At 33.3% G+C, this 21964-nt stretch overlaps 1 protein-coding gene across 6 annotated transcripts in view; it reads left to right on the top strand.

Moving 5' to 3' along the window:
• EPHA6 (EPH receptor A6) overlaps window positions 1–21964 on the top strand; it is an 868919-nt gene that overhangs the window by 525995 nt on the left and 320960 nt on the right. For all 6 annotated transcript variants that reach the window (XM_040484252.1, XM_040484254.1, XM_040484253.1 and 3 more), the window contains one exon: window positions 17638–17762. In XM_040484252.1, the coding sequence (XP_040340186.1) occupies window positions 17638–17762 (125 nt within the window). The remainder of the gene's footprint in view (window positions 1–17637; window positions 17763–21964) is intronic.

A 21964-nucleotide genomic window follows, 5' to 3' on the forward strand; every position in this document is an offset into this window, starting at 1 on the left:
CTAGCACATCAAATAATCAGGCCTAATTAAATAAATTTTAGTAGGCTATGAGCTACGATTATATTCTTGGTTGACCAGTTTAAGATCCCTTCACCATATGGGGTCCAAGAGACTGCTCAACACTAGCTTAACCATTGGAAGCATTTATAGAGAAATTTTGTTTTCATTTAGATAAAGAGAATTAATTCACTCATTGTTTTATTTTATTTCTCTAGTAGATTCTCAGATTTATATTAAAACAAAAATGATATCTATGTACAAATACAAGAAAGAAGAATTTGATTTTATATAATATAAAAGTCTATAATATTAACTAGAAATATTTATTTTAGATGAACAATTGTATGGATAATAAGCATGTTTTAAATGAGGGTCTGATAAGCATCTTAGCAAAATATTTAAGCTACAGTAACTGATTTTGACATCCTCAGTAAATGCCAAGAAACATAGCTTTTACAGCAAGTTCATGGAAATGTTCAGATAAAATATTCATGAATTCTCTACTAAAAGAAAAGCCTCTTATGGTTTTGTTTGACAGAAGATGACCTTTGCTTCAATAAGTTCCAATCTTTGCTGTAACTTAGTGTTTAGATGCCCTGCTTAGATGAATAAAACATAGCATTTGTTCTTTGTGTTTTCTAGTATATGTGATAATTAATAGAAAGGGACACTTTGAAGTTTTAAAATGAAGTAAATGGGTTAAAAAAGGCATTAAGAAATCTTTGAAGATCAATTTCCCAGCAGGAAATTTGTCAAAGCAATTAGGATCCACCCTGACTTGGGGAAACACAGTAGTGCTCAATTGATGTGCTCTTTCAAATAACTAAAGCATTTTTAACTTTAGTGATCTGTGCTAGTCATACAGTCAACCACCTGATGGTTCATACAAAGTTAGATCAACAACTGAGTTATGTACCAAAAAAAAATTTATGGGGATAAAATATGTCAAATATACTATAGTTTTTATTAACATGAGAACAAAATAAACAAGGAAACATGAATTGGATCATTTTCAACCACATCCTATAGATTCAATCTAGTTTCAATTGTAGTATTTGTGCTTTTGTCTTTAGTTTTTGTATTCTTTGAAGTGACAGTTTTGTTTTGTACTAATATATTCAGAAATTAGTAGCAATTAAGTAAAAAGTCACATACGCATGTCCTGAAGATTTAAAAGTTTGCTAAAACAACCATCTACTCCACCACACCCATAGCAAATAAGGTATCATCTGATCCAAAGGAAGTTGCCACATTAATTTTGTGGTCATAGGACACCATTGATACATTATATTTTTAATGTTTATTTATTTTTGAGAGAGAGAGAGAGAGAGAGAGAGCAGGGGAGGGACAGAGAGAGAGGGAGACAGAGAATCTAAAGCAGGCTCCAGGCTCTGAGCTATCAGCACAGAGTTCAACATGGGGCTCAAACTCACAAATCATGAGATCATGACCTGAGCTGAAGTCAGACATGTAACCGCCTGAGCCACACAGGCGCCCCAACACATTCACATTTAATAAGTATCCTTTGGAAGATGTTTGCTAAAACTCTCTCATATATGAAGAAACAAGTTGTTTCCTACATAGTGCTTTAGCATGTGGGATATGTAAAGTTTTCCTAAATCTATGATATTAACTATTGCAAAATCATTTATAGGCTTTATTAATAAAATTAATCAATTTTCTTTTCTTTTGTCTACAACAATAATACACAGTTTTCAGTTCTTGCAATGTGTCAGGAATTATTTTAAGTGCTTTAAGGGAAATAATATATGTAATCCTAACAACAACCCTCCATGGTGGATATTATTTCCAATTTTTAGAAGAAAAAAAATGAGGAAACAGAGACGTTAATTGATCAGTCATATGACCAGTGAGTAGCAGAGCTGGGATTCAAAGCCAAGCAGGCTGGCTCCAAAGCCCATGTTTTTTAATCACAGCACTATGTAATTACCTCACTTATCATGAGAGCCTGTGCTAAGACTCTCCTGATTCTCTCCATCCCTATTCATTTGTAGCTGTGGCTTTCCAGTGGCTACTAGGATATATCATTTAAGAGGAAACTTAGTTTTGCGTCAGAAGCTTAAGACATTTTACAATCTTTCTGACATGTGCCAGCAACAGGCCAGTAATGATACAAATTCTTGAGCCAGAGACAACAGAATAACCTATTCTGAATAACCTATTCAAAGGCTAATATTATTTACAAAAATAGTATTCCAGCATTCTGATATTTTATGGACATGGTGCCACTAAAAGTTTTTCATTTTAGATAACACGAAAGAGAGAAGTATCACACTATTTTCTCTCTCTCTCTCTTTTTTTTTTTTTTTGGATATTTACAGTAATGTATTTAATTTATTTAATCTAGCATATTCCAAATTTTTTGAAGGTAAGATACTTTCTTCACGGCACATCTGTTAACACTTTGAAGAACAATGTTAAACAACCACCCTAAGTTTGGTAAAGCTGAGTTATGACCAGTAATATGCTGGTGTTTAAAACTGGCTCTCCAGAGCAAGAAGGAAGGAAAGGTAGGAAAGAAAGGAAAGGAAGGAAGGGAGAGAGAGAGAGAGAGTGGGGGGTGGGGAGTGGGAAGGAAGGTAAGAAGGAAGGAAGGAAGGAAGGAAGGAGGGAAGGAAGGAAGGAAGGAAGGAGAAGGAGAGAAAGGAAGGAAGGAAGGAAGGAAGGAAGGAAGGAAGGAAGGAAGGAAAGAAAGAAAGAAAGGAAGGAAGGAAGGAAGGAAGGAAGGAAGGAAGGAAGGAAGGAAGAAAGAAAGAAAGAAAGAAAGAAAGAAAGAAAGAAAGAAAGAAAGAAGAATTGATTGGGGCTGATTTGCAGTGTTTGAATGTTGAATAACAAAAAGAAAGGCAAATAGATTCTGGCAAGCTGATGAGAGCTGGTTTCAGCCACCATATATTTCTCAATCTTATCAAAATGTAACATTATCTCTTACATCATTATAAAAATTTGCTTCTCTTTATGTGGAGGTAATTACACATAAGAACCAAGAGGGATTTTTAAGGATTATCATTAAGGGTCTTATCTGAATGACTGTATGTGGACTCAACACAGGCACTTGAAAAAGTCACATGTGTACTAAGTCACTACTGATTTGGTTGTGAAGCCATAGGCTTTCTTCCAAAATTCCAACATTAGATGCATATCAAGATTGCCTATATCCTAATAATTCTAGCTATAACTATTTAAATATACTCCCATAACAAAAAGGTATTATAAAAATTTTTTTAAGTTTTTATTTATTCTTGAGAGAGAGAGCACAAGCAGGGGAGGGTGAGAGAGAGGGGGAGACAGAATCCAAAGCAGGCTCCAGGATCTGAACTGTCAGCACAGAGCCCGATGCGGGGCTTGAACTCAAGAACCACAAGATCATGACCTGAGCTGAAGTCGGACACTCAACTGACTAAACCACCCAGACACCCCTCCCATAACAAAAAGGTACTATAAAAGAGTCTCTACTAAGAGACATGTATGTACCTAGGTGGGAAAAACCAAAAGGGACTAATCATAAAAAAAGAGGTGAGAAATTTGGACTCAGGTTTATTTCAAAGAACTACTGTCTATAGATCTTTGCTTCCTAAACTGTGTGCCCTGTGGAGTTGTTCCCTCTAATTCCTTGCAAATATCCCCTTATCTAAACTTCCCTTATACATTACCATGTATAAGGGCACATTGATATGTGTAATCATTTCAGTCAGGCTCTCATGTGAAACTTTTAAGCCAACAATACCATCCACAGTTATACCACTAGCTTTGAACCATGCCCATTATGTTGAAACTCTCGGGGAGGAAAATCTTTTTCTCTACCCTCTTTTGTTTATTGTTTGGAGCCTACACATAAAATTGACAAAAGGCAGATTACAAAGAGAAAAGACAAATTTTAGTTATGCACATATATAGGAGCTCAAAGAAAAATATGTCTCAAGGAGATGGTCAGAATTTGGGACTTAGAACACATCTTAACAGGAAGGGGAGGGAGATAAGTGAATTTATGGGAAAACAAATTATTTTTTAAAAAGATAAATGGGCTCTTAGAATAGATGAGAGGATAGTTTGGTAACAATATCTGTTTAGGCAATTTCTTATTCTGGTGCTAATTTCTCTCTGGTGATTCTGGTGGTCTCCTAAATGTGACACCTGAAACCATAAAACTCCTAGAAGAAAACATAGGCAGTAATTTTTTTGACATCAGCGATAGCAACATTTTTCTAGACATGACTCCTCAAGGCCAGAGAAACAAAAGCAAAATTAAACCAGACACACCAAAACAAAAGGTTTTACATAGCAAAGGAAACCATCAACAAAACAAAAAGGCAACCTATGGAATGGGCAAAGATATTTACAAATGATATGTCTGATAAGGGTAATTTGCAAAATATATAAAATATATAAAAATATATAACTCATACAATTCAACACCAAAAAAAAATCACAATAAAAATGGGCGAAAGATCTGAATAGACATTTTTCCAAAGAAGACAAACAGATGACTAATAGACACATGAAAAGATGTTCAACATCTCTAATCATCAGAAAAATGAAAATCAAAGCCACAATGAGATATCACCTCACACTTATCAGAATGGCTAAAATCAAAACCCACAAAATAACAAATGTTGGCAAGCATGTGGAGAAAAAGGAAACCTTATGCGCTGTTGATACACTGCCTGCAATCGCAGGTAGTACCAAACCCTACGTACTCTGTCTTTTTTCCTATACATACGTACTTGTGATGAAATTTAATTTATAAGTTAGGCATAATAAGATATTAATGACTATAATAAAATAGAAGAGTTATAACAATATACTGTAACAAAAGTTTTGTGAATGTGTGCTCTCTCTCAAAATATCTTATTGTACTATATTTATCCTTCTTTATGTGATGATGTGAGATGATAAAATGGCCATGCGATGAGATGAAATGAGGAGAATGACATAGGCATTGTGATGTAGTGTTAAGTTACTATTGACCTTTTGATGACACATCAGGAGGATCATCTGTTTCTGGACCACAGTTGACCACAGTTAACTGAAACCATGGAAAGTGAAACCATGGATAAGGGAGGACTACTCTATGAAGTGTTGAGGGAAATAGAACAGCCTAAAATGTGAGGAGATGTTGACTGAAGTAAGGAAAGTAATCTGAGCAAATTATTCTTAGGTTTTTCTGAAACACAGCTTCAGGCAAGGAAACATCATTGTGAATATCTAAGGAAGAATTGTCCAGCAAGCAAGGGTTGTTTCTTTGGGGATTTATGATATAGGACAATTTTTGCCTGACAGGTTACTTCTCTTTGAGCAAAGATTTGGTTTCCCTAAGAAGCACTCAAAATTATGTAGCTGAAGTCTACAAATACAAATCAAAGAGAAATATACACAAATTAATAACATAAATTAAAAAAAAACTATCAGTTGAAATTGAAGTCAAAGCAGAAGATCATAAGAATTATAGTAAGTGACATATTCTAAAATTTTTATATTATAGTATACACTTTCAGGGTAACACTCAAAATACTTTAAAATATGGTATAGGAATTAACCAGATAGGAGACCATTCACTGTAAACCGTTGATAACAGCCATGATAGTGAATTTCTGCTGAATGCCAGCATTTCAACGTTGATCTTCCTATTTTGTTTCCTAACATTTTGCTGACACCTAATATAATTTAAATATTCAGAAATTATATGTTGCTGAATTTCAGTATTTAATTTTTGAAATTAATGTTACATTTTATGTATATTTCATGTATACCGTACCATTAATTATAAGGTAATGCTAAGAAAACAAATACTAGTTGGTTTCATAAATCCACCTTGGAAATGTATAGACTAAAATAAAACTTATTTTCATTGGCATACTTTTTTTCCCTATAAATAGAATTTAGGGGAAAAAAAAGCAAGATTATTTAGCATACCATATTACATTTCAAATGAAGTATAAAAATGTTCAAAGATTTACAGCATTTGTTATGAATAATAATCAATTCTTTTTAGTTTTAAAAATCTTTGCGGGGCACCTAAGTGGCTCAGTTGGTTAAACATCTGACTCAGGTCAGGATCTCACCATCATGGGATCAAGCCCCACGTTGAGCTCCACACTGGCTGTGGAGCCTGCTTGAGATTCTCTCTCTCTCTCTCTCTCTCTCTCTCTCTCTCTCTCTCTCTCTCTTTCTCTTTCTCTCCCTGTCCTCTCAAAAAATCTAAATAAATAAATAAATAAATAAATAAATAAATAAATAAATAAAATCTTTGTAATACTGTTAGCTTCTGTAATACATATGGAACAATGGCATTTGGTTTGTTAACAAAGTAATCACAAAAATCAAGGGGATAAAGTATAATATGCACTGAGTGCCTTTGAAGGTACTGGGAGAAAGAACATGAAGTGGAAATTATGAGCTAGGAGCCAGTATGAGAATACACAGGCTTTTCATCCTCATGCAGTCAGTGATTTGTAAACAACAATTACTAACTAGAGAAAATGAGAGGAAAACACAGAGCTCAGCCAGGTGTTATTTTACGTCAGTGATTTACTCTGCTATTTGATCAATGATGAGAACAAAATCACCCATATCCTTAGGAAGCCATGAATGTTTCAGAGCAGCTGTGGGAGCACCTGGCTACTTGTCCTACACAAAGACTACCTCCATCAAGGAAGAATCAAGATTTATTCCTCTCGGCTTCAACCAGAAACAATGCCAATGAATCTGCTGTTGCATCGCATTATTTCTTTAATGAGAGAACAAAAGCAGTTTTACAGTCCCATTTCGGATGACTTGGCAGGAATACACTTGCGTCCTCCTGAATCAGTTGTGACAGGATCATTCAGCATTCCCTCAAGTGGCCAGCGGTATGAGTACTTTCTCCCTTTATATATCTTCTGGAAACACACACACATATGCGTGCACACACACACAGTTGTGAATAGCTCTCACTTCCAAAAAGTAATAAAGAAAAAAATCCCCAAACACAGCTTTTTAAATATTTTACATCTAGGTTTTATAGAAAACAGAGAATCTAAGGGCTATAGCCTACAAAATCTACAGAATCCAGCAGAATTTTACTGACTGAGATGTGTTAAACTGTGGCTACGGAAAGTGAGAGCACAGCTCATGGGGTGGAGCAGGTACAGGGATGGGGAAAAATGCCTTTAGAATTAGTGAAAAGGAATACTCTCAATTAATAATCAAATAACTCAGCGTATTTTTGGTTTTCCTATTATTCCTCAATCCAAATACTTTTTTTTTCAAATGAGACAGTTAAATAATGGAAAATATTGAAAATTCAATAAACTAATCCAAGATGGATTTTAATATTATACATATTAAATTATAGCATATCCATTTTGATTGATACAGCATGTTCAAATTCCTATCACTTTGCCTCATTACTTATTTTCTGGTATTAATATTATATGTTATTATGCTATATTATAGATTATTTTTTTCTTATATTAATCTACTCTCATAAAATGATGTCATATACATGGAGTATATGACTCAATTGACCATTGCTCCTATGGTACCATAGAGGATTTATAGAACAAAAGCCCCATGGACGGGACAATTATCTGATAAGGTTTGAAACAAGATTTAAACAAGTTTTGAATAAAAGAGATTCACATAAAAGTTACCTGATGTGTTTGTGTGGCACTGTACTAGGTCCTATGGAAGGTTCAGATCCTGAAATGCCACAATCACTGGGGTACAGTCCATAAGTACCAGACTTAGCCTAGAGTCCACTTCGTACCTCTTATGTAACTGCAAGTTGCTTCTGTTTGATCCTATGTCCTCATCTTTAAAATGAAAATAACTGTACCTACAAAGTTAAAATGTATATTGGATGATATATCTGAAGCGCACAGGAAGTTAAAAAGTGAAGTACAATATATCATTATAGGGATGCCTCGGTGTCTCAGTCAGTTAAGCTTCCGACTTTGGCTCAGGTCAGGATCTCAACAGTCCATGAGTTCCAGCCCTGCATTGGTCTCTGTGATGACATCTCAGAGCCTGGAGCCTGTTTGGATTCTGTGTCTCCCTCTCTCTCTGCCCCTCCCCTGCTTGCACTCTGTTTCTCTCTCTCTCATAAATAAACACTTAAAATTTTTAATATATTATTATATACTCTATAAAGAGGAATATCAAGAGCTTATGATATAGGCAGTCAATTGTTAGACGTCATGAGGAATAGATAGTAAACCTTTTAGGAGTTCAGACATCAAAATCAATTGCATCCAAAGTGATTAAAGAAGTCTTCAGCTAGTTCATAGTTCTATCTGAAGGGGAAGAATGGTAATTGCTGTGATTTTATCTTATATTATGAACCATTCCTTAAATGTGAATCTTTCTTCTAAAATTCCCCAGGTCATCCATGGGTCATTTCACAGCCCCAAAATGGAACTAAAACTGTCTTGTCTGTTTATGCACTTTAGGTGACAACAGCACAGAAAAAGATTTTTTTTTCCTTTTTAAGACATCCAATAAGCAAATCCATAACATTTATAAAACTAATTTTCATAAAGCTTCTTGGGTTAAAATACTTTTGAATCCAGTGTTCTTCCATCTAGCTTCCTCTGCAATTTTGTATCATCATATAAATTCAAGGATGACAAAAATACAGGGAAAGATTGTAATTAAATGACTCCTCCATAAGCCACATGTATTACTTTATGGTCATAGCTTATAAGTCTGTTAACATTTAGGTTTAAGTTTCTGAAATTTATTAACTCTTCAATTATATTTTTGAAAACAATTTCAGAATGTCACGTTAGCTATGAGATGACAAAGATTAGTTAGGTTTTTAAAAATAAAATCGTATTCCTTTTAAAGTAGTTTCAAAAGGTACAGATAATATAATTTGTTAATATAATTTAAAAAGCAGTAACTGGTTAAGTGTTAGATTCACTTCTGTTATTCTCTTGTTACATCTAGTTTTCCTAGGCTAGCATGAGAAACCACTATTAATAGCTTGATGTGATTCCATTTTAAAATGTATATATGCATATGTACATATATTATGCATATATATGCATATATATTCATTATATTTTTAATAGATATCCCAGGGTTCAGTTTTATTCAGAGCAAAGAATAAAAACTTTTGGTCTAGAAGAAACTCAGCCATAGGTTTAGAATCTGTACTCAAACTATGCGTGCAATGGCAATAGTATTCTGCTAATATAATTGATTTGCTGCTGCATTTGTCTACTATTTGTCTAATGATAATAGTTTAAATTTTTTTTAGCATTTATTCATTGTTGAGAGACTCTAGAGTGTGATGAGGGGAAGGGCAGAGAGAGAGAGAGAGAGAGAATCTGAAGCAGGCTCCAGGCTCTAAGCTGTCAGCACAGAGCCCCACGTGGGGCTTGAACTTACGGACCATGAGATCATAACCTGAGTTGAAGTCCAACACTCAACTAACTGAGCCACTCAGGCACCCCAATGTTAACAGTTTTAAATAGAATAGTTCAACTAGTGTTTAGAGCAGTCCTTACAGTGTTAGCGTCAGGCACAACATTTCACTTCTCTTCATACTGCTGGTTCTGTTTGCATACATGGGCTTCCTCTTCTTTAATAAAGTCCGTTTTGGTATTGAAGTTCTTGCAGATCTCCTCGTTTTCCTCTTGATCATATTGGCAACAGTATTGGATGTAACATCAAGAAACCTTTGATGTCTAAGTATTTTGCAGCCAGAGTAAGTTCAAAAAGTGTTCCTTGGTTAACTTTCAGGGATTCTTAGTCCCAAACAGGTATATCATCTATTTGCTTTTCTTTGTTCTCATCATCCTCAAAAGGAGGGTCATCTCTGAATGACCTTTTTATAAATATTGCTGAACTAATATTTAGTAGGGAAACTAGGTCATCATTTACCTCATCATCCATTCCCAAATCTTCCAATATGGTCTTGATAGTTATACAATTTGGTTATATAATTTAGTTAACAATTTGGGGGTATCTAGTATTTAGAATTTTTTGAATACTTTTTTATGTTTATTTATTTTTGAAGGAGAGAGAGACAGAGTGTGAGCAGAAGAAGGGCAGAGAGAGTCTCTGGAGACACAGAATCTGAAACAGGCTCCAGGCTCTGAGCTGTCGGCACAGAGCCCGACACGGGGCTCGAACTCCTGAACCACAAGATCATGACCTGAGCCAAAGTTGGACACTTAACAAACTGGGCCACCAGGGGCCCCTAGATTTTTTTTTAAATCACAGTATGAATGTTGATTTACGACTTGTTTTTATCACGTTAAGTATGACACTTATTTTCCCATGCCTGTGTATATACATCAGTTTTAAAACAGCTTCATTAAAATATATTGTATGGAGTTCTTTCAAGTGTCCAAACTTTTTTTTAATGTAGCAATAAAATTTGTAAAACTTTTTCCATTCACTATATTATTTCATGTTTTTAAGTTTATTTATTTATTTTGAGAGAAAGATAGAGAATGAGGAATGGGCAGAGACAGAGGGAGAGAGAAGATCCCAGACTCCACGCTGTCAGTACAGTGCTGGATGTGGGGCTTGAACCCACAAACTGCGAGATCATGACCTGAGCCAAAATCAAGAGTTGGAAGCTCAACCGACTGAGCCACCCAGAAGCCCCAATTCATTATATTATTTTAAAGATTTATGTTTTTGCAAATTTTATCACTTAGGTGCCTCCTTTCCACAGTACTAGTTAAAATTATTTTAGTTGTTTATGTATAAATGACTTTCCTGCTCATTTTTTCCTTTTTTTGATGTTATTTAAATGGGCTCATCTTTTTCCCTGTATGTGGAACAAATTTTTCATGAAGCAGCTGAGGCCCAGGAGTTACAACCCATATTTAAATATAATATGTTTAATCTATTTATGTAATTTTTATATATAATTTTTATAATTGTACAGTTCAAATAATTGTATTTTTACCTAGAAAAATTACTAGAAACCAATATTCTTGATTTTAATAAAATGGGATGCCACGAATAAGGAAATTGTTTGAAGTTAAGCCAAGAAAGGACACATTCTTGATTTTGGCCTTCTAGAAAGGGCAGCTTTCTGAGATACTGGTGAATAGCATATGTTAAATGCTTAGAAAATACTGGCACAACATAGATCTTTTTGCTAAAAATTGACAGGTAATAATAAGGTCAGCAGAATCTCAGGCTGTTCTAATTTGGGAATACTTTTTTTTGTCTTTATATTTCAAAGAAAGTGCATTTTATAGCATCTGTCATATAAACAATTTCTTAAATGCCTCTGGAATGATATAATAGTCAGGAGAGGTATGTGGTATAAATTACTATAAACAGCAGCCTAAAGACAAGCTTAACAGTGAACGCATTAAATCAGCAAGTCATAGACTAATAAAATAGAAATTAAAAAGGCACAGATTATGCCGAAAAGAACTTTAAAGATAATTCTTCAGGTTTTACTCTCTGTAATTAAGTGCTGACAGTGCTGTACCATTTTAACTTATTATTTAAAAAGTGATTTTTCACTGCGGCCTCCACAGGTGGTGAGAGTTTTCAGTGCAAATACTTCCACAATTTTTCACTTGTCTTGTCAAGCTACCTACCAGCATCACATTGATATGGTAGGAAGAAATAGAGTGACCAAGCTTTGTGTAACATGATGTTAGTGTTTCTTTGGAAAAGACTTGAAATTCAGAGATAAGGGCTTTTTTAAAATACAGAACAACATTAACTTGGAGGAAAAACTGTAAAAAAAAAAAAAGTAGTCCAATATCACCAATAGATTAAGGTGGTATAATCAGGAAGAAGAAAACCTCTCCTTTTTTAATAAGAAAGGCAGAGAAGTGAGAAACCTGACAGACTATAGGTTAAATAAGGAAAGTCTTTAGGATGAGAGTATCCGACATTTTTCAAAATATGTTTAAAAGAAACAGATTGAATACTTTTTTAAGGTTGTAAATTATCAAATGAATTAGGTAATTAAACAAATAGATGCTTTTTATCACTGCTTTAGAACTTTTTTGTTTTGTTTTAATTTTATTAGAAACTCGGTTTTTTTTAAAACCTACCCACTTTCCCTACAGAACCATAAATGTATCTATCCCAAATTAAGGTCTTTAAAGATAAACCAGTTAAAGTGTTGTAATTTTCCTGTTACCACTGTAACAAATTACCACAAATTTACTGTTCAAGAACAACACATATTTATTATCTTATAGTTCTGGACATCAGAAGTCCAACATGAGTCTTATAGGTATAAAAACAGGGGTGTCAGGAGGGCTGGTTCCTTCTGGAGGTTCCAAGGAGAATTCATTCCTTCCCTCTTCTACTTTCTACAGGTTGCCTACATTCTTTGGCTCAGAGCCTTCCTTCTGTAGACAAGTCGCCTCCTGCCTCCCTCTTTTGGCACTTGTGATTACATCAGGCCCTCCTGGGTAATTCAGGATAATCTTTCCATCTCAAAATCCTTAGCTTAATCAAAACTGCAAAGTCTCTTTTGCCAGGGAGGAACATTCACAGGTTCTGGGGATTAGAAGTGAATCTATTTGTGAGCCATTATTCATCCTATCACAGCTGTCATACGGTTTAGCATACCATGTTATTCCCAGGTACAGGACAAAGCTAGACACTAGGAAGAAGATAAAGCATCGATTCTGCTGTATATTTCATGTATATTTCAAACTCAGAACCAGATTTCAACCACATGGGGAAAGTAGGTAACAATATAGATTGCTATTAAACTCTGATTATAAGAAAGACATCAAAATAAAAGCATATGAGGCAGATACTGTTAAGATATATTATGTTGTATAAAGCATAATCTATTTAATAACTATTTCCAAAACAAGATATAGATCAAAAGTAGTTTCAAAATGTCAATTAACATGATAAATATCACATTCACAAAACTTCACAAGTAGAGTTGTATTGATTATAGCATGTCTCTTTCCTGAGCATCTACTGAAACACTACTCCATATTCTTGCTTGGCAACTCTACCCATTGGTTCATTGGCAAAGAAAAAGGGAAAATCATAGTCTTAAAAGTTGGTTCTTGATTTGCAATTTCTGGTGTATATTATTTATTTATTATGCGATTGTTATTTACTTATTATGCTGTTTACATTTCATTATGTCATTGATTATACCCCCCTCCACCACACACACACAGACACGCATACATCTCTCTGGAAAGAAGCACAGGGAAGAAGAGAAAGGAAAAGAATAAAGAAATGAGAGTGAAAAGCACTAAAAAGGGAAATGAAGAAAGAAGAGAGTAAGGAAGGAAAAGGATAGGAAAAAGAGAAAGAAAAAAAAAGAAGTATGATAGATGAGCAAAAGTGAAGAGTTAATTCCATTAATGCTAAAGGTAAAAACCAGGACCTAGGTTAAAGTTACAGGAAGAAAACAATGACTCCATATGAGAATTTGTTAACAATTAGAGATTTTCAAACAGAAATGGACAGCCTTATGAAGTAGTGTACTCTTTAGAGCAACTGTTGAAGCAAGAAGTGGATAATTGGCTAACAAGAATATGTTGAGGAATTTTCTGCATTGCTGAAATAATATACTAAATGACTTACAAGGTCTGTCCTAGTACTAAGATTCTACTATTTAACATTCATTGTGAAGATTTCCATTGTCACAAATACATGAGTGTAGAAGTGTGCTCTTGCTCTCCCCCATCTCTCTCTTCTTCACCTAAACACACACACACACGTGCACACACACACACACACACACACACACACAATTAAATCTTAATTAGGACCAAAGTAATTACCTAGAATAATTTACAGTTCTTTCAGGTATTTCCATGTAAGCATCAGAAAATAACACTCATCCTAATGTGAATAAAATCTCCTTTGTTCACTAACTCCATGATGTACTTTTCTTGTTTTGCCATGTAGTTCTTGGTAAACTATTTGAGACTCAGAAAATGTAGTAATCAAAAAGGGTTGTATTAAAGCCATTTTCAAAAATGTGGTAATCTATTCAACAATCATTTATTTTGAAGGTCAAAGCTAAGATTTTGAAGGCTTAAGAAAGGATGTATATCAGAAATACAATTCTACTGAAAACTATACTGAATGCACAATTCTTTACTCAGGAAACATTGCTTGAGCCTTCAAGTCTTTCAGTTAGTCTCTGATCTGACAAACTCCAGAAGATATTATTTCCCTGACTATTTATTTCTTTCTCTGACTTTTTAGAATCAGAAGTTAAAATCAATAGTTTCCCTCTGTGTTCTAAAATTAGTTTTTCTCATGTGGAGGAATAAGTGTATTTTCCCCTTTATGTTTGTTGGTACTACAGTGTTGTCACAATATGCCAAATTCAGATGTTATATAAATTCAGGTTATTAAGAAAACAAATTTGTCAAATATATTCAAAACAAATTCTTGAGGTTTCATGTATTGATGCCATATTTTAAAATAAAATTCCATATGGTTCTAGCCTTCTCACAAAATAGAAGATGCAGCATTTGGGATGTATATTGACCTATAAATTATTTCCCACATCCTCTGCTTTAATTCATTAACTGTTTAAAATGTGTGCCTAGTGTATATTGCACAGCTCTTTTCAAAAACAATAGGTTATTACATAGTGTGGTTCAGAACATCCAAATCATGTAAAGCACCATTCTCTGTAAAATAACAAAATAAAAAATGTGGGCATAAAGTATGAGAACTCTAACAGAACCATATAGGAAATTTCAACACTAGAGGAATTGTCTGATAAAGTAGAAACATAATTGAATATTTTTCCATGAAAATAATAATTATGGAGACTATATGAAAATATGGAATAAGATTTCAAATACATGGTTATGCAACTATGTAAAATATAGACATTTACATATAAAGAGGATAAGCAGAAGTGAAGAGATTTTATAGTTTATATGGTTCTTGGACACTGAAGTCCATGTATAAGTGAAGAATTTATAACTAGGTTTCTTAGAAAATAGTATATTCATTAGTACTTCCCAGAGTAGTTAAAGAATAGATATTCTTTATTTTATAGAAGTATAGGAGAGGACTCATAAAATTTAGGTGATGTACATGTACTGCTAATTAACCAGTGGGGAATTGGAAATAGAAAAGATAATACCTGTATGTTAATCAATAATTATTCTAATATGCTGCCATAATTGAATTTATTATCAGTTTTGCAAGAATTATATCATTTGACCTTGAGTCCTAAATAATTATGTGGCAAAATGTAGTACACTGGTAATATTATTGCCTTATGACATTGCACATTAAACTGAAAATTACCCATAAGATTGTATACATGAAAAGGACATTTTTAAAAATTATAATGAATTGTTATATAGAAGTCAACGTCTAATTTATATGATTCATCTTAAAGTTATAATTTTTCCATAAAACTCCATTAATACACTATTATACTACAGTTCAAGAGCATTAATGACATTTATTAATGGTAGTTTATTAGTACTAATATGACTCAATTTAAATAATGAATTATCTGAGCACTTTTTCTTATTTACCATGCTATCCACTTCTGTTTTAGCTTATAGCACACTTCTACCTTTTAGCGACTTCTGTTATTATCATCACTCATTTTTAAAAATACATTTTAGTGCAATAATGCTTTCATTGAAAAGCTGGAAAGAGTTTTAATATAATTTCTAAAGTACTTAATTCCTTGGGAGAACCAAACTTTTCATTCTCACAAATTTAAGAAATACTTTATCTTTACGATGCAAAGGCAACATTCAGAAAGAAAATACCAAACCTAATACTTGAGCCTTTCTTACAAATTTAAAGTATATTTATTTTAATCATAGAGAATCAATTTTTTCAAATTCTATCCTCACCTGCAATTGGTTCATTTGAATAGATTTCTGGAAATGAGTTGGAAAGACATTGTGAGTTCATAATGATAATTCCAATATGAGTTTACTATTACAGGGATTTTATGTACCTTCATTGATCTGACATCTGTATCCGTTTCCTGTTGAAAAAACAAATAAACAGACCTAGTCCTCAGTAACACCATATTACTCATTTGCTTTAACCCTCAACATACGCACAAGGATTCAGATTTACAATACGAATACTACCAACAGCAATATCATTACTAAAAACAGTTTAGTAATTTTTGCAGATTTTTTTAAATCCTTAAAACTACCTCTTTGGGATATACACTAAGTTACTATGTTTTAAGTCACTTTAAGTAGTTACTCTTGGAAGCTGTGCCTCAATACACAGGTTTCATTTTTCTTTTAATTTTTGGATATTACTTTTTTAAATAATTTTCTTTCTAACCATTTAACTATTCACAGAGTTCCAAAGTAAATCTTCAAGGGAAGGCAATATTGAGACTTCTATCTTCTAACCTTATCATGTCCATCCTGTTGCTTACCACCCCTAAGGGTGACTATTGTTATTATTTTTTTATTCTTAGGCTTATCCTTACATTGTTTTTTGTACATTTTCCCTCCTTACTTTTTTTATTTAAAAATATATCCTGAAAAAACTCCATTTTTATATGGGGTATTTATAGTCATAATTCTCTGGTGGATGTAGCATAGGTTTTCAACCCATCCCTTTTTGATGGATAGTTAAATTATTTCCAATCTTTACAAATAAATCTCAGTGAGTAATCTTATAAATGTGTCTCTCTGTGTTTGTTCAGTGTGTTTTTGGGATAGATTCCAAAAAGCCCAAGTATAAATGAACATATAATTTGCCTCAAATTGTTAAATTTCCCTTCATAAAAGTTGTACTATTTTGCATTACCACCGACAGTGTACTAAAGTGCTTTTCCCTAAAGTCTAGCCAATAGAGCCTGGTGTCAAATTTTTGGATTTTTGCCAATCTGATTAGTGAAAAATGATACCTCAGTACATTCAATTTGTATTTTTCTTTTTATGAGTGAAATTTAACTTCTATGCAAAAACCTATTGTTTTAAAAATTGGAATACTTAAAAATGAGTATTTTGTTAGAGAAAATTATGATATATAAATCCAGGGAAATCTTGGAAGTCAAATGCAAGATTACCTTAGATTAGGATTGGGTTGCTAATACAATGTTATATAGGGGAATAAAGACATACTTCTGAAAATAAACTTCAGAAGTTAAATGTTTCAATTTTATTCAAATGTCACAGAAACCATGCAAAAGAAATAATTTTCACTTTGATATGCAATAAGTTACTAAAGATAAGATGTTTGTAATATAAAGTTTTATAAAGTACTAACAGTTTACAAAGTATTAAGTCTTGAAGAGAAAGAAAAGCCTATAAATGATCTTGTAATTTCAGAGTATTTTTCTATAGTAGATTTAGATCTGATAAAATACAGGATCCAAATGTATTGTACCTCGTGTCATAGACTAAAACCAAAGCCATCTTAAAGAAAAATCTCCTCTAACAAAGATGAAGATGATGAGTTCTGGCTCTTATTCTTGGACTATTTGAGTTTTTCCTATGTTCCCTAGTAGTGCTTCTAAATATATTTTAATACTTTATTTGGATTAAATAGAGTAGATCCTGAGCCTTTCTTATTAATCTGACATCAACAATTGCTATCCGCTTCAACAAGAATTATATTTTCCTTGGAAGACAAAATATTAAATAAAAGATGATGGAGAATGATTCCTGCCAATTAATTCTTAGTTATTTTCTTTCCTTTCAGCACCTTCCCTGATAGGTGTGGTAAGGAAGGACTGGGCATCCCAAAATAGCATTGCCCTATCATGGCAAGCACCTGCTTTTTCCAATGGAGCCATTCTGGACTACGAGATCAAGTACTATGAGAAAGTAGGTCTTATTTGGAGCTTCCTAAAGAAACTATATATACATATATATGTATATATGTATATATTGAGCATGTTGTTATATTATTTTACTTTAAAACCTGTTCTATGACATAACCTCATACCTACTATGTCTTTCAAAACTCTAGTTTACTACTGTGCTTATACTTTTCTTAATTTGTCTTGTTTTATGTCAGATGATAAAGTTAAAAGACATAAGATGTTCATCTCTGTCATGATTTACTATAGGGATTTTTCCAACATAGTAAGAGGTAATAACTCCTTCAACTTACAGTTTAGCTGACATAACATTGTTTCTAAAATTCACTTGGAAGACATAGTAAAATGGAATTGCTAGAACCTAAAGAAGGAGTTTGTATAGCCTATATTGTTTGCCAATGAGTTACAGTTACAATTCTCTATAATTTGGAAAGGATGATTTAAGGGATAAATGGAGTTTTACATTTAGGTCAGCTGTTTTACTTTTTTAAGAAGCCGCCCAGATAAATCTGGTTTATAAATCAACTTAATCTTAATTTTCATTTTTGTCATTTAAAATTGTTCTCAATTACTATATTTTCCCAAATTATATACTTCCTTACCTTTCTTGCATTCACATTCTTTCTTTATGTGTTTTTCCCTTTATTCCTCACTATTATGATATTGTTGCTCTAGATATTATAGGAGAGGACATAACAATTCTAATATGTCTCATTGTGCTAATACTGCTCTGGAATATTGATAAAGGGAACATTAAATTTAAAAAAATAATGTAAAAATTATATATAATTTCTAGTTGTATACTAAAGTAAGAAGGAACTTCTTGCATTTCTGTAAATTACTAGAAGCAAAGGAACATCACAAATTTTGATTTCCTTTGAAAAAATATAGGTCAAGAAGAGAAATAGAAGTCTATCTTTTCCTATTCTATTGATTCTGAGCAAATGTATGTTTGAAAAAGGGAGAGGTAACTCAGTAGCCTGCCTGTACCCATTTTTGACCGTCTAGTAATTTCAGCATTATGTAGTCAATGAAAACTGTCGTTATCATGATGAATTCACATGAGTAACTCCATAGTCTAAGAAAAGAGAAATTTACTGAGTTTTAATTGGATTACAGATTGTGCACATTGGCCACACCAGCATGTGCTCAGAAATCCTGCTGAGCTCTCCTTTCAAACGTTACAACCTCTAGCATGCTGTCACAAAGTAAACATATTTTCTGTCTACTAGATTAAGTAGATCTTTAGATATGCAAAAATTCTCATTATTTAAAAAGCAATGGGCACAAATATATCAGCAACTTTTCAGAATGAAAATATCCCTCTATGCTTTATAAAGGCTATATTTTGTACACAGAAAATAATTCTCATTTTATAGTCATTTATGTTTCAAATGTTGTAAGATGAAGATAACTTGTAATATTTCCAATTAAGGACAAATCATACAGATTCTGTAAAAAGGGAACCATAATCATCCAATCAAAATTTTGGAAATCAATAAAATTCTGAAAGATGCTGGCATAATTTTCCCATTTTAATGGTGGAATAAATAATGTGATGAGGGAGTCTATTTTTTAAGAAAATGGCAATGATGCAGTGCTAATGGAGTTACTAAACTTGTAGTAAACATGGAGGTGGAAGCCATGGATTCCTAGTTCATGTTCTGATTGTGATGCTCATTATGCCTATGGCCAAGAAAAGTCAATTAATCTTCCTATGTCTCACACTTCACTTGTACAAAATGGAAATGAAAGATATCAAGTCTTCTAGTGGGTTGTAAGGATTAATTTTATAAACAGACCCAAAGATGAAAATCAGTATTAGAAATCATATAATTTAATTTAAGAATTAGCAGGCGCCTGGGTGGCTCCGTTGGTTAAGCGTCTGACTTTAGCTCAGGTCATGATCTCACAGTTTGCAAGTTCGAGCCCTGTGTAGGGGCCTCTGCTGACAGCTCAGAGCCTGGATCCTGCTTCATATTCTCTCTCTCTCTCTCTCTCTCTCTCTCTCTCTCTCTCTCTCTGCCCCTCACCTGCTCACACCGTCTCTCTCTCCAAAAGTAAATAAAATTTTTTTAAAAATTAAAAAAAAAGAAAGAATTAGGGAAATAATTGACATATAATATAACAGAATTATTATACACTAGCATGGGAATTGTATACAAACTAAATAAAGATCATCATCTTTTCATATGTAGAGGCAACCAATCAAAGGTGTTAGAATATCAAACCTTTCAGAGAGGTTTGAAATGATTAATAGGATTAAAACCTTTCCCAACCATGCCTTCATATTGTAACTGTACATTTTACCTATTTGCTTCTATAAAGTGATTTCTCCTTCCAAGCAAATATTTTTTTAAAAACTTATAACAAGGACAACTTATAATAGAATTCCTAGTTGGAAGTGCTAATTTCCTTCTTTATTAGGAACCTAAATATTGCCAAATACAAAGAAGAGCAAAATACAAAGAAATATATGTACAAATGATGCTAATTTTGGAACACAAATATCCCCTCATATGTGTATATGTATGCATGGTTACATAAATATAGAGAAACATAGAATGGAATAGAGCGTACACCCTGCTGTTTCAAGTGTTGCGTGTTGAGTTGGAGTGCAATGGGGGACAGAAGTATATGACCGGAGGCAAGGAAGAGAGAGGGAAGTAGCAAGCTTAGGTAAATATGGATGGATGGATGGATGGATGGATGGATCCTAAATCTCATTGCCCATAAGCAAGCCCTGAGACAGGATTTTGTTAGCAAGTGATTAATTAAGAAAGTTCCCAGGAAAACCGACTGAAGAATGGGGAGGCAGGACTATAAGGGAGTTCTGGAGTAAATTACATCTCAGAGTTCATCCTATGGAGATAACAGAAGCTGAGCTCCCATGCTCTGGCTCCAGTCAGTCATTGGCTACAAGTCTTAATGAGATGTACAGAAAAAAAGTCATTGACACTTCTGGTTCTCTGTAGTGGCTTTAGTAGCCCAAGTTTAGGTCTTTAAAGAAGGTGCCACATACAAGCCTTCACAATCAAAAAAAAAAAAAAAAAAAAACAAAACAAAACCATAGGCACTTGGTTGGGGGGGATTGGGAGCGGGAACACATAAAGGTGGTCCAAAGGGATCTGATGGTACACCAACTATTAAGTAAGGTAATTCAGTGCTCAAAGAGCTGTGAATTTTAATCCTGGGCTCATTGTAATATTCATATTCTCCTCAGTCTTTTAATAGGGGTGCCTCAGTTTTTAATTTGTGGCTTGTTAAACCTTCCATTTCCTTTTAATCAAAGTCAGTCTGTATTGCTAACTCATAATTAATCCACAATCAATATTTACACTATTCTCTGAGGAATTCATGCTGTTTTATTAAGTTCTTCTTAAGAGCATTATTCTATAAATCAGGAAAGAAGTTTGGTGCTTAGAATGTGCAGTGTCCACAAATATCTGAGATCAAGCAACATACCCTTGTTACCAGTGACTTTTTCTCACAGAATGTATAACATTAGAAAAAGGCACTGGCCTGGGTGGTCAAAAATTTGAGTTTGGCTCAGATCTTAATTTTCTTAGTCTGGTTTTCTCATCTATAAAATAAGGGTAGAAAAATAATTTCATAGTTCTAGCTGTTTCCAGATGCTACTATGTTTTTATCCATATAGCTTATAGATACATTATCCCATAACTCAAATAACTGTAGTTTTTCATTTATGTCTACTAAAATTAAATGCACACATACACATTGTAAAAAATATCTTACCACAGGGAACAGTAGTTTTCACATTATAATTACATATAAAATCTACCATTGTCTTCTGTGTGTGATGAGAGGGGTATGAAGAAGAAAACATATTGCTTGTTGATTATAACTAATTAGATATTGTCTCATCACTTAATTATTCCTCCCCAATTCTTAGTTACTTTTTTCATACTCAAAAAAATGTTTAGTTTTTCGAACTCAAGTAAATATAGTTTGAACATGAAAAGACACTTAAAATAACGAAGAAAGTCAAATATGTTACCAAAAAGTTATATTTCATTTACTTACTAACAATGCTTTTCTCCAAAAGCAGAGCCTACTCATAATGAGGGAACTGTTAAAAATAAAAGACAGTTTAAGTTTATTTAACACTTTGTGAAGTGGGCAGTCTCCTCAGAGAACCATGAAATGGGGTAGAAGGTGGGAAACTTTTATAGGATAAAGAACAAA

This window comes from Herpailurus yagouaroundi, unplaced genomic scaffold (genome assembly GCF_014898765.1).
Source record: "Herpailurus yagouaroundi ecotype Mexico unplaced genomic scaffold, PumYag 162, whole genome shotgun sequence".
NCBI lineage: Eukaryota > Metazoa > Chordata > Mammalia > Carnivora > Felidae > Herpailurus > Herpailurus yagouaroundi.